At 47.3% G+C, this 13405-nt stretch overlaps 1 protein-coding gene across 1 annotated transcript in view; it reads left to right on the top strand.

The window, feature by feature from the left end:
- The window catches only part of TOP1 (DNA topoisomerase I), an 89367-nt gene extending 80426 nt beyond the window's left edge, over positions 1-8941 (top strand). The window contains exons 16-21 of the mRNA XM_048819854.2: positions 743-811; positions 1641-1755; positions 2994-3121; positions 4751-4845; positions 5976-6125; positions 7498-8941. Coding sequence (XP_048675811.1) covers positions 743-811; positions 1641-1755; positions 2994-3121; positions 4751-4845; positions 5976-6125; positions 7498-7600 — 660 coding nt within the window. The 3' untranslated portion in view covers positions 7601-8941. The remainder of the gene's footprint in view (positions 1-742; positions 812-1640; positions 1756-2993; positions 3122-4750; positions 4846-5975; positions 6126-7497) is intronic.
- Positions 8942-13405: the final 4464 nt, after the last annotated feature.

Here is a 13405-nt window from a genome sequence, read left to right as displayed (position 1 = left end):
TGGGGGAATTGATTATTATGGAAATAGAAATCTCTGTGTATTAGATGTCGTCTTGTTATCAAAATGTGTGGCTGAAAAGCCTGGAAGTTGAATTTTCAAGTGATTTCAGAGCCATGTAGAGCAGGGATTCATGGTCTGTCTGCATAATCTAGGAAGCCTTGATTGTTTTTGAGTGTAACTGCTTGTGGTGTAGTTATATGAAACATCAAATGCAACTAAGGGATGTGGCTGTATCAGGGCTCCAAGGCAGTTTACGTCACTGGTTTGGGCCTGAGATGGCAACTCTGCCCAATGGGAGAAGGATTAGGGTGCACACTGGATAGCAAGGATGCTCCGAGAGTAACCTTGTTCTGCCAGGGAAAAGTGCCAGCTTGGCTCTCTCTTTAACCAGAGCAATTAATAGCAACGGCGGTAGTAGAGTCTCCCTCAGCTCTGACCTAGAGGGATCACCTCAGAGGTGTGAGATGGGCCATTCACTCCTTGGCTCTTCTGCTGCCAGGGCAGAGACTGTTAGCACAAGCTTGAGTGGTGACTTGGGATGTGGATACCTGTCCACTTGGAATGGGATCCAACTCTTCTCCCATGGATGACCAGGTAGCCTTTAGAAGGTAATGACCTTCAGGCACTGTTGAACTGGGAACCCAGAAGCAAAAGGCTCTCTATCCCATTCCCAAACCCCAGGGCCATCTAGTCTCCTTGCTTTGCCTTGTGAAGTATTTTTTCCCCTTCTCCTTTCTTGTAGGTTTTTAAGAATCTACAGCTGTTCATGGAGAACAAGCAGCCTGAGGATGACCTCTTTGACAGACTCAATGTAAGCAACAATACTGCTTCAGAGCTCCTTACTCTAACCCTAGTGATTCTTACTATGCTATTAGACGAATGTGGTACGATGGCTCTGTTGTTTTGGCCAGCCAATAGCAAATCGTACTGCCACAGAGAAGGCCTCGATTTCATCTGTCTCCTTCCAGTGGGCCTGGCAAAGACTGGCACAGAGGCAATGGCCATCTGTCTCTGTAGGGATGTGCCCATTTACATGACTGGTCTAAAATCTTAGTCTTTAAGCAGACTGGCTTGCTCCGACTAAGGGCTTGTTGCTATGCAACAGCAGCCTAAGCATGGGGAGGAGGCGTGGGACGTGTGAGGTGATAGCCTTGCTACCCACTCCCCCACACACACACACTCAGATCAGCTTAAACACTGTGAAGGAGCTGAGTGCCTCTACTGAGGTGAGACAGACCCACCCCCACGTATTGGGGCCAAAAGTATAACAGTGAAGGAAGAAGAATTGCTTTGCCATTCATTCAAGTGATCACATCAGATGCTGGTTCTTCCTCCTCCTTAGTCTCCATCAGTGCGGATCTACAGCCCAGTTCCGCCCCAGCCCCTTGTTCATTTTGTCAATAGTTGTAGCTACCACATATTCCATTATTCCTATATTGGCCTAAGGAAGACACAGCAAGGTTCCAGGCATGGGTTACATATTCTCTTTGCCTGGATCATAGTGTGGATACCTAGAAATTCACAGTTAAACCTCTGGTCCAATGGCAAGACTGTGAGTCTAGCAAGGATGAAAATATTCAGAAGGATTCTAGTCCTAATGCTGGAGTGACTGAAACCTCAAACTCTTTCTGCTCCCTTAGACCAGTATCTTAAATAAACATCTTCAAGACCTTATGGAGGGCCTGACAGCCAAGGTATTCCGTACTTACAATGCCTCCATCACGCTACAGCAACAGCTAAAAGAACTCACTACCCGTAAGTGCTATTTGTCTGGGACCACCTAGCCTCATTTGTGGTGGTGATTTGTGTGGTGGTGATGCCTTGGGGTGGATCCCCGGGGTGCCTCAGTGAGTACAAAATGGTCTTGCTGGATAATGAGGCCCAAAACCCTAGGAACGGGATGGACAAATTATTTAGGATGAAACATGGCTTAGGATTTCCCCAAAAACTCTCCCCTCTTTTGGCTTAAGTTCCAAAGTTTGACCTCCCTTGAAGTGTTTAGATTATTGGGAAAGTATATTCTGGTCCCTCACAAGGCTGTATTGTCCCACTGTAGTGGCACAAGGCAACCTCAAAGAGGACTTTACCGGCTTCCTAGGGATTCCCTTAAAATGCCAGGTGGCATAGGGTTGGCTATTCTAGATCTATGCTACTCCCCTTGCAGCCCCCAACATAAGAGGCATGGCTGACATGAGAGAGTTTGTTGAGGGATCTGCAGCCTCTAGCCAATCCACAGCTGCCAAAACAGCCCTGTGGCTACTGGCTTGCACTGGGGATGGGCCAGTGACTCCAGGACTGGGGTGATGCAGACTTGGCCTACAGCCATCTTGGTGCATTCATACCATCATCTCCAGGTGTGCTGCAGCCAGCACAGCTAGGTCTCCAGGACCTACCTGCCTCCCACTGTCTTTGATGGGTGTCTTTTATCTTATGAAACTTAAAATTCTAGAAGTGACCCTTTGAGGTCGGAAGAGAGGGAGAGTGGCTGTGTCCTGGAAAATCCCCCCTTCAGACGTGCAGGCCAACATTAGTACTTGGCCATTTTTGTAACGCCATCCATCCAAATGCTGCACAAGACATGGGTGAGCCAGCCCTCCTTCTAAGGCAAGGAGATACCGTCCTTCCTACAGAAGGGGGAATGGCGGCTTAGCACAGTTAAGTGTCAGGCCCAAGGTTACGTACTATCAAGAACAATCCTCACTTACTCTGTTCTGACTGCAAGATATGTTGTCCCTCTCCATTGTTGACTGTGATGAGCTCTTCTCTGCTGAAATTACTCATGACTGTGGTACACAAAGAGAAGTAAATGGCATCTTTAACTCCTTGGTCCCAGAATAAAATTTGGGTTTGGGATTTAAATGAGGCTGGCATACTAGAGATGAATTCAGACTAACTTAGCCTCATTAGTGAATATGAATCAGTAAAAGCAACGGCGCATGTCCGTGGCTGCTCAACCTCTCAGAATTGTTTCACCTGCTTTTCGACTTTTTCAGCGGATGATAACATCCCAGCAAAGATCCTTTCCTATAATCGTGCCAATAGAGCTGTTGCTATTTTGTGTAACCACCAGAGGGCGCCACCAAAGACTTTTGAGAAATCCATGATGAATCTACAAACCAAGGTAATTTTTAGTCTCCTTTCGATTAAAGGCAGAGCTAGCAATCACTTTTTTTTTCCTTTGGTTGTGGGTGTATCATCATTTGCTTCTAATTGCGGTGTAGCAAATCCCACTGAAGGGGAGTCCACTTTCCACTGCCTACGGAGTGCTAGTGTGGCTGGGTCTGAAACCACTCTGTCTTGTAACGAGTCCTCTGGTTTTTAAAAAGAAATCTTCCACTTGAGGACAGACTGTCTGAGACACAAGCACCCTTTTTCACTTGGATAGAACGAAATCGGCCACCTCTCAGCTAACTTTCTGCCCCCTAGCCAACCAACCAGGTGCCAAGGTCATGAGCTGGCTTTCTAAGCCAAAAAAGTCCCTAGAATATCTTCCTTGCAACATGTCATTTTCCCCTCAGCAAAGTCTGATTTGCACGCTGAGGACACTTAACTTAAAACCACAGTCCTTTTCTCAGATTTGTGGCCCTGAAAGGAAACCAGAGCAGGTGTCTACTCCTTTCAGAGTGGCCTGGTAGACCTTTGTATCAATTCAGCTTTTGCGTGCAGTGCACTCTACTCCTCTAACTCGACCTCTTCCTTTACAGATTGTTTCTGCCGAAGGCCATGAGGTCAAAATGTGGCTAGGTCTGTTCACAGCCTGACTTTAAAATAACCCTCTCAATAAGGTGTTCTGTTTTAGCATTAGGGTGTTCTCTTGCTTCTGTAACACCTAACCTGGCTGCCCCCACCCCTGATTTTTACAACTGACTTGAGTTGTTACATTGGGAGGAGGAGGAGAGTTTCAAAATAGCAGTTGAGGACTAAGGAGCTGGGAATCTTTAAACCTTACTAGATCCCAAGCTAAGACTGACCGTCTAGATTCAGTGCTTGTAATCTTCCAAAAAATATCAAGAGCATGGAATCTTTATGATTCAGGGCATAAACTGATCACAAGCCGGGGTCAGGAAATTTCCCTCCATGGGATTGTATGGTATATTTAGATGAATTTTTATTGGTTTGCATCCAGCATATTCAGAGAGGCTAACTGACTAAATGGGCTATTGGCCAGCTCTGCTTTGTCAAATCCTACTATACTTCCACTCAGTTCCCTTGCTCAGATGCCAATTCCTGAGCAGTAACCAGAGGCTTTATCCTACTTACTACCTTCTGGTTGGAACTGTACATTCCTAATGCCACAGGAACCCCTTTCTGTGACAAAGATAATCCCCTCTGCACTGTCCCCAAGCTGGTCTCTGTGCACAACGCATCTGAAATACCAATGGCCCAATTTTTACAAAAGTGATTAGTGATTTGGAGTGACTCCATTTTCCAGTGTTCACCTTGGATGGGCTTGATTGTCAGAGGGCAAGTGCATAGCAAATTAGACACCATTATGGTGTCTTAAGTTACTGGTCACTTTTGAAAATGTAGGCCCAGTGTGTGAGGTTTTATTTAAAGCCCCAGACTCGTGTCCCACTCAGACATATACTTCACCGGTTGAATCCCAGGCCCTTCGATACAGGTGGCGAATCTGCTAGGAGGTTTGTACAGTTGACCTGGATGTCAGTGAACCCCTCTTCTGTAGTCGTTTACACTTTGTGGGTGTGACTCCTAATTCCCACCCTGCTCTCTGGGTTTTTGCCTCTTCTAGATCGATGCCAAGAAGGACCAGTTAGCCGATGCCAGGAGAGAACTGAAAAGCGCCAAAGCTGATGCCAAGGTCCGGAGGGATGAAAAGTCCAAAAAGTAAGTCTGGCTTCAGTGCAGATAAGCTGTAAGAGGTCTCACGCGGCAGCGCAGGGCAACAGCCCCAAACGGGATTGTTACTTCAGCGGTGCTGCTTTAAATACCTCCCCCCTTCCCTCCAGATCCATGATCCTCCAAGTTTTTGTTCCCCACCCCCACGCTTTTGAGCCTGCATTAGCAAATGGCCACCTAGCTGAGGAGCACAATGTAGTCTGTCATTGTCGCTCCTTACGTGGTCACTAGCCAGCTGCATGGATCTCTGCTTTTCACAAAACATACCCTCACCCGCAAAGCTTCCATGAGCTCGGCATGTGGCTGATGGTTTAGTGAGAGACTGGAAGCACGTCTGTGACAGGAGAGTGCAGAACACTCCTCAGAATCCCCAGATCACATCATCTGAGCCTATGAGTGGGCTGTCTTCACTCTGTTAATTTTCAGTCTCTGGTGAAGAAATCATTCTGTTATGACTTGTCCAAACCTCTCTCTGTTCTGCTCCGCCACACAGGCCCTACCTACCTACCTCTCCCAGGAAGCAGTTTGCTGAGCAATGTGCTTTCCCTCTGGTGCACAGAGTAGGAGATGGTTGGTATCTTAGTGTCTGCTCCAGTAGAAACTACAGAGCAGCGTGTTGGGTGCTGAATGCAAAAACCAGATAGGAGCGTACACTTGCACTTAGACTTTCAAGGGGGTACTCTACAAACAGAGTAGGAAAAATGACCCTCTTTCAGATCAGACTGAATACTGCGCTCTTGTGCTTAATAGATGATCTCATACCACTTCATGCAGGAGTGGACTGCCTGGCTTTAAACTGGGGTTTCTCTTTATACGGGAATAGGAATGTTACCGCTAGAGTCCTGGACAAATTCCAACTTGGGGAACTGCATTCTGCCTCCTTAAAACGTTATCAAATAGCTTTAGTTGATACCAGATTCTTGATTTTGTGTATTGAACTGTTTAAAGTGTTGTCACCTTTCACCTCAGTGCTGACTGGTATCATTTGCCAAGCACTGGATCCTTTCAGGGAAGGTGCGAGTTACTAGGGTCCCTTTGGATCCCCATAGGATAATAATGCACTCCCACGAAGGCCTAGCTCTTTCTGAACAGTTCCCTGATTCTTTCCTCATCCACAGGACAGTGGAGAGTAAGAAAAAAGCCGTGCAGAGGATTGAGGAGCAGCTGATGAAGCTGGAGGTTCAGGCCACAGACAGAGAGGAGAACAAGCAAATTGCCTTGGGCACCTCCAAACTCAACTACCTGGATCCCAGGATCTCAGTTGCCTGGTAAGCTGCCATGTGGGGAAGGATTCCCGCCTGCCCCTGTGCTGTGTGCACTGTCCCAGAGTGGTGGGAGGCTTAGCACAGCTCTGCCTAGTAATCCGTTTCCAGGCAGTAGCTTGACCCTCCTGGAAATCTCAGCCTCTCTGAATCTTTTGTATTTTAGACCGACCTCAGTCATTTTTTCTAAGAGCACTTTCCAGCAGGAACCACAGTGTCTCTGGGACCAAAAGGGCAGTGACTGTTACATTGTTGCTTCTTACATTTTGGTGTCTTAATTTAGCATCTGTAGAGGCTAGAGACAGGCATGCTGTGAACACTTCCTTCCCCTCCCCCTCAGCTCTCCTAGCACATCTCTCTTCTCTTGGCCAGCCACCTCATCCTGCTCGTTATTTCAGTCCTGAGCCCCTTCTGAGCAGACACTGCGATCATGCCAGTTTTGTATGGGAAGTGGCTTGCGATGTGGACAGTCTCAACCTAACCTTTGTCAGACACAGAAGTTGGGGATTCTGCAGTCAATGGTGAATTCAGCCTTTTAAATTGCCTACGGTATTAGAAATTCCTACTGCAAAGGCTTCTGTTTGAGAAGAGGTGGCTGGTGCCAAGAGATTTCCATTATGCTTTCAATGCATCCATATAGACAAGATAAAAAACTCTTCAGCAGCCTGGATGGTTCTTAGCAAAGATACACCTGTCCTGTGATCTCCATTACATCTCCTTTGCTACTGGCACTTGCAGGATGGTTTGCAACTTGAGCGTTATCCTTGTGAGTTAAATCCCATCCCAAAGTAATCACTCCGAGTGACTAAAACAGCTTGGACTTGCTAGCTGCAGAGCCTGCCATGTGGCATCGGAAAGATGTTGTGCAGTAATGTCTCAAACGTGACCTGTGATAACAGTGATGGGGACAGATAAGGGTGCCCATGCCCTTGAGTTTGGCATGTCGGTGACCTTGAGGACTGTGGGAAGGGAGGTAAATCTGCAGCAGGCGGGGTGGGTAGTGGGTGAGATTGGGAAGGAGGAGTAGCAGGTTGTAAGTTCTTTGACACGAGCACTGTGTCGTATACCTTTTGTGTACCAGGCCAAGCACAATGGAGTCCTGTCCCCGATTAGCCTAGCCTAGCCTCTCTTTGCAAATATTAAGGAGCGGGACAGCTAGCAGCAAGCTGAGTTGGTCAAGAATTGGCAAGACTGGTGGGAGGATCCAACCTGGGGGGGGACCAGCTTTGTGTGAGCCAGTGAGTAGGAGGGCACAGGAGAGAACAGGAAAAATGTTGCATTGGAGCGAAAAGAATAATGATCCTCGGACAGGTGCTCCTATTAAGAGAGCATGTTTGTGAGCATGGGTGACTAACTTTTGTCTCCTTCTCTCCTTCAGGTGTAAGAAGTGGGGGATTCCTGTAGAGAAGATTTATAACAAAACCCAACGAGAGAAATTTGCCTGGGCAATTGACATGGCAGACGAAGATTATGAGTTTTAACCTGTTTTTAATGAGCTGGATTTTATGGAAAAAGGGGTGGGGGGAAGCCTGGTTTTAGGGAGATTGATAAACTGTGAGCCTTACTTGTCCTAATTGTGGGGGAGGGGGTAAGGAGGGGCAAGCGAGCATCAGACAAAGAAACCAACATCTTTGAGAAAAGATAAACCTGGAAATATTATAAAGGAGCTGAGCCAGTTGTCCTATGGACAACTTATTTAAAAATGTTTCAGAGATCCAAATTCTAGCTGTATGGTTTAGTTTGGTTTTGTTTTGTTTTGTTTCTCTCGAGGCAGGGCAAGTGGATGGGGGATTTGTCAACCTTCCACCAGGCAAATTCATCATTACACTGAATAGCTTGGGGGATCTTTAGCTACTGTATACAAAATCCAATTATATTGGTGCGTTTTTACAGTTAGGGTTTTGCAATAACTTCTATATTTTAATAGAAAATGGACTCCTTAAACCCCTGCCCCTCCCTCTGCCCCATTTCAGGAATTTAACAAAATTTTAAAACCCAACGCACCTGACACAGCTGTCACGATGGTCATGGAGGTACCTGCTTTTATTTTATTTTATTTTTTGTTGGTTTTACTCAAAACAATCGTGGCATTGGAACATGAATTTAATAAAAACGCAAAACAACCCACCACATCTGTTCAAAGCAAAGCATGATGGGAAGATGCTTCCTGACTTGAGTGTTCTTTTTTAAATGTGAATTTTTATTTCTTTTAATTATTTTAAAATATTTAAACGTTTTTCTTCTTGATCTTAAAGATCGTGTAGATTTTGGGGGGGAAATGGGGAGGGATGGATGAGTGTGGGGGGGAGGGATGAGTGTGGAATTTGAGGAGAAATGAAATCAGTGACAAACAATTTTCCCATCATCCTTTGTTCTGAGCATGCTCTATACACTTCAAGAATACCCACTTTTTAGGTTTGGCAGACTGTTTTCTTTGCTTCCCCCCTTTTTTTTTAACCCCCCTCCCCTCTTTTACTTGAAAGATTTTATTGTGTAAAAAGAAGTTTCACAGGTCAATAAATTTCGAGGGAAATGAGCATTGGTCCAAAAAAGGAAAAATAATCAAGATTTTAGGGCTTTTATTTTTTTCTTTTGTAATTGTGTACAAAAATTTTAAAAATTAAAAAGCAGAATTTTAATGTGAAACCTTTTTTTTTTTTTTTTTTGCTATAATCATTAGTTTTAGAGGCATTGTTAGCTTAGTGTGTGTGAGAAGACCATTTCCCGCAGTCTTTCCTCAACAAGTATCTTCTATTTTTATCATGAATTCCCTTTTAATCAACTGTAGGTTATTTAAAATAAATTCCTACAACTTAACCGAACATTGGCGTTTGTGTGTTCTTCCATCCAACTACCCACGGGGGCCAACAGCAGCCTCCAGCAGTGAGCGGTGTGGCTTAGGTGCAACAAAGCAACATGCTATCCCTCCTCCTCAACATGTGCAAGCTGCCATAACATGGTCACTGGACTGGGAGTCAGGACAATTGTGGGGTACTCCTAGCTCTGCCACTGGTCTAGTGTGTAACCATTGGGGAAATCACTTCACCCGTACCTCTGACTTCCTTCCCGCCCTTTGTCTGTCTAGATTGGGGACAGAGATTTTCTCACTGTATTTATACAGCACCTAGCACAATGGGTCACTGCCATTACACAAAGAACACCTCAAGCTGTAATCTCATTGCAGCTCATAGACTAAACATAGTTCTTAGGCTGGGTCAGTAGATGGATATGAGAGCTTCAAAGAAAACCATGTGTTACAAAAAGTGCTTTTGGTGATTCAGTAGGTGGCACTCTACCCTCTGAAACTGTGGCCTGGTGTGGTACCAGGGGCACTGTGTGCCTGGAAGGGCCAGATTTTTGATGAGCTCTAAAATTGAGATTTTGATTGAGTGGTCTTTGGATCCCGTTGAATTTTCTACCACAGTCAAAGGTGTTTGCCTTGACATTCTGTCATTGTGCTGCCTTTATAAACTGTTCCTTGTGCATTGTGTTGGCTAACTAGTCTTCACTTGTCTTCCTAGCTGTTGTGTAGTGTTTGCGGCGTGCTGAATTTCATCCCAGTGCTGGGGGGGGGGGAGTGTACAGCACTCTGCAGTCCAGTTGGAGGGTGGGGACTCAAGAAAAAGGGGTGGCCATACAGGATTATTACTTCATTTTAACTCAGTCGACTGTTCCTCCTCTGTTCCAGTCTTGGTAATGCTGACAGACAACAGAGAGATGATCTGACTTTCACCAAGGCTGAACCTGCTGTACACCGTCATGCTGGATGGCTCCTACAGCTTCCCTTCTTACACTTGCTATAAGACTGGATTTGCCTGGATTTGAGTGTATTTGTATGTATGTGAAAACATGAGTGTCTGGTTAAAAATGATCATTCCATTCCAAGGGCCCACTCCTGCAAGCTTTCCACGCACAGAGCTGCCCCTGCGGTCAGTGGGAGTTCATTGTACAATGCAGGGCTGTCCTCTGGAGATTTAGTCTCAAGATGAGGCTGGTCTCTTAAAGGCTTTCCTGTCTGTGTGCAGGCTATACAAGGGGAGTGGAACAGATAAGTGGGAGTGTTGGAAAGCAGTGAGTTGTCGAATGGGAGATGTGGTGCCCTGCTGGGGAATGGAGCAGCCATTATGGGTTTAGCAATGGCTCATGCCGCCATGGGTGCTTTAAGCTATTGGAGTAGAAGAGGAGTGTAGGCCAGGTGACAGGAGATTTCCTGGCCCTCTACAAAAAGTCCCTTCGGTTCCTTAACTTCCTCTAGAGAGAAACTGGAAACAAATACCAGGGGGCATCCACCTTGCCTCAAAGAACAGGGCGGCACACTCTGCTCTTGCAGGGCTGTAAAGCAGAGGTGGGCAAACTACGGCCTGTGGGCCACATCTGGCCCACGGGACCATCCTGCCTGGCCCTTGAGCTTCTGGACGGAGAGGCTAGCCCCCGGCCCCTCCCCTGCAGCCTCAGCTCGCCGTGCCACCAGCACTCTGGGCGGCGGGGCTGCAAGCTCCTGCCAGGCAGCACAGCGGTGGGGCTGTCTCCGGGCGGGCAGTGCAGCTGCCAGACATGCTGCTCTGAGCGGCATGGTCAGGGGGCAGGGAGCGGCGGGATTGGATAAGGAGCAGGGGGCAGTTGGATGGAGCAGAGGTTCTGGGTGGGGGCCAGTCAGGGGACGCAGGGGGTTGAATAAGCATGGGAGTCCCGGGGGGCCTGTTAGGGGGCGGGGGTCTGGATAGGGGTCAGAGCAGTCAGGGGACAGGGAGCTGGGGGGATTGGATAGGGGGTGGGTCCCGGGGGGGGCGGTCGGGACAAGGAGCAGGGCGGGTTGGATGGGTCAGAGGTTCTGAGGGGGGCAGTCAGGGGACGGGAAGTGGGAGAGGGTGGATAGGGGGCAGGAGCCAGGCTGTTTGGGGAGGCACAGCCCTCCCTACCCGGCCCTCCATACAGTTTTGGAATCCCGATGTGGCCCTCAGGCCAAAAAGTTTGCCCACCCCTGCTGTAGAGCGTCAGCCCTGGATAGAAGCCGCCATTCTATCCGTGGGACCTGAACTTACCACCCTTGGCTCAGAGCACAGGGAATTGAGTGACACTTCAGGAAGCTCCATTTGTACCTTATTTTTCCTCAGGCCAGCAAATGCCACCTGCCCCACTTCATTAGCGTTTGAGTTGGTGATGGTCTCGACCAGTTCTGCATTGATGGTCTTCAGCACTGCACCCCGTATATGATCTGCAGCTTCGGGGCGGGGGGAAAGGCTAAGGAAGCCGATCTGCCCTCCCACCCCTACAGCTGCTCCCTACACACTAGGCTTTGGGCTGTGCCCCATGTTTGGAAGCCTGTCCGGCCACTGGCTGCAGGACAGAGGGCTCCAGACTGGCACTTTTTCCCAATGCTGAACTCACTCAGAGACCTACTAGTGGGAGGAAATGGTGAACGTGCAGCAACTTGAATGGATGTGATAAAACTAGCCGTGTGATTCGGGGGGGTGTCGCAGAGAAAGGACTAACCCCAGCTACGTTGGAGCACCTGCTCCAGTCTGTCCAGTGCAGAACTCGCAACGGGAGAAATGCTGAAGGCTCTGATATGGTGCAGTCTGTTGGTGGAGTTGTGGGGTGAGCGTCGGGAGACCTGGTGCTCTATTCTTGGCTTAGCCATTGATTTGCCGTGTCCTCACCTCTTTGTGCCTCAGTTTCTCCATTGGCTGAATAGCAGTGCTTTGGACAAATTTCACTCCAAGGCAGGGGGGAATTGGATCGGGATTGCATCATTTCCCTTTTGGACACCCTTCTGGCTTCATGAGGGAAGGGTGGGGAGGCAAGGAAGACGTGTGAGGGTTTCCCCATGTAAGTTAAAGTCGGGCTTCCTTCTGTACTGTGCCACTTGTGTTCCAGGGTTTGCCCGAGGTGTGGTTGTCCCATAGGCTGCCTGCTGCGAGGGGCTGGGGCCCTGAGAGTATTGTGGAGGAATACTCTACAGGAATGCTCCTGCTTTTTGTGGTGCTCTAAAGATCTGTGGGGAAAGCATCATGATTTTGGGGCTACCCACTGGTTTTGATGACCATGCCACCCGTGCCCAGATGATCCTCCAGGCTGCAGGCATTTTCCATCAAATCTGAATGACCCTAATGATTTTTTGTTTTTTTTTCCAAACACTGTGAGTCAGACTATAGCCAATTTCAACATCCAGTGTGTTCTACTAGGAATAACCCCTCAGTAAGTCCATGCTTTCAGCAGCCTGAGGACAAAGCATGGCTTCCTGTCTGAATTATTCTTTGCTATATTTCAAGACATGCTTTTTTGTTTGCTGTGATTTGCTGTCTGTAGGTAGCTGCAGCGATTTGACTTTCAGGTTACTCGGAAGGCTTCCTTTTAAACCAAACACACGCTGCAGAAAATGCATGCCAAGAGAACTGGAACGTCCGTATTTCTGTAAATAGCTTTCCTGAGCCTTTCCGGCTTGCTCATGTTTGGAACAATACGGATGGATAAAAATATCCTTTCTGTATATGCAGACCCTCCCCCCCCCCCCTTGTCCAATAGTTGAGGACTCTGGAGTGGATTATTTTCTGGTGCCTAAGGTTACTGAGCACATCCCCCATATTTCAGGGAAACAGCGCTTCTCACCGGGGATTCCCTCTTTCTTTTGTCTGCTCGAAAGCAAGCAGGAAATACAAAGCTCCAAGGCCTCTCCAGCATGAAACATGATACTTGACGTGATCAGTGCTGCCAAGTGAGAGAACACAAGGGGTTCGAGTCTATTCAGAAATAATTTAAAGTGATACTAGCCCATTGTTTGGATGCAGATCTTGGCAACGTGAACTTCTGGTACTGAAATATACTGTAGGTGGTGATATCTTGGACCTTCGCTTGCTGCGTGTATGGCTGTTGATTGCAAGACCCATTCTTGTTCCTGCCGAACTTGCTGACAAAACTGTATCTGGACATGAAAGCAAGTGCCAGGCTTTTGCTAGTTTAGAAACAGGTGAAAAAAGCCCAGTGTTGCCAAAGGACCAAATTTTTTTATTTATTTTTTTTTAGGGTCAGGAGAGGAGAAGACATTGTATGCATCCAAAATAATAGAAGCAAGTGAGTGACCAAGCCATGACCCTCTTATTTAGAGAAATATCCCTGACAGTTGGTATCTTCCAAGCACTGTTACAAATGCTGATTAATCCACCTTGTATCCCTGTGATGTGGTTACACAGTTATCCCTATTTCAGAGATAGGGAAACTAGAGAGACACTGACCCAGATTTCAAAAGCTCAGTTCCCTTTTGGGCAGCTAAATAAGGGGAGGGTGTT

The sequence above is a fragment of the Caretta caretta genome, chromosome 13 (assembly GCF_965140235.1).
Source record: "Caretta caretta isolate rCarCar2 chromosome 13, rCarCar1.hap1, whole genome shotgun sequence".
Classification (NCBI taxonomy): domain Eukaryota; kingdom Metazoa; phylum Chordata; order Testudines; family Cheloniidae; genus Caretta; species Caretta caretta.
Note: the sequence above shows the minus strand (reverse complement) of the source record. Positions and strands in the feature narration are given on the sequence as shown.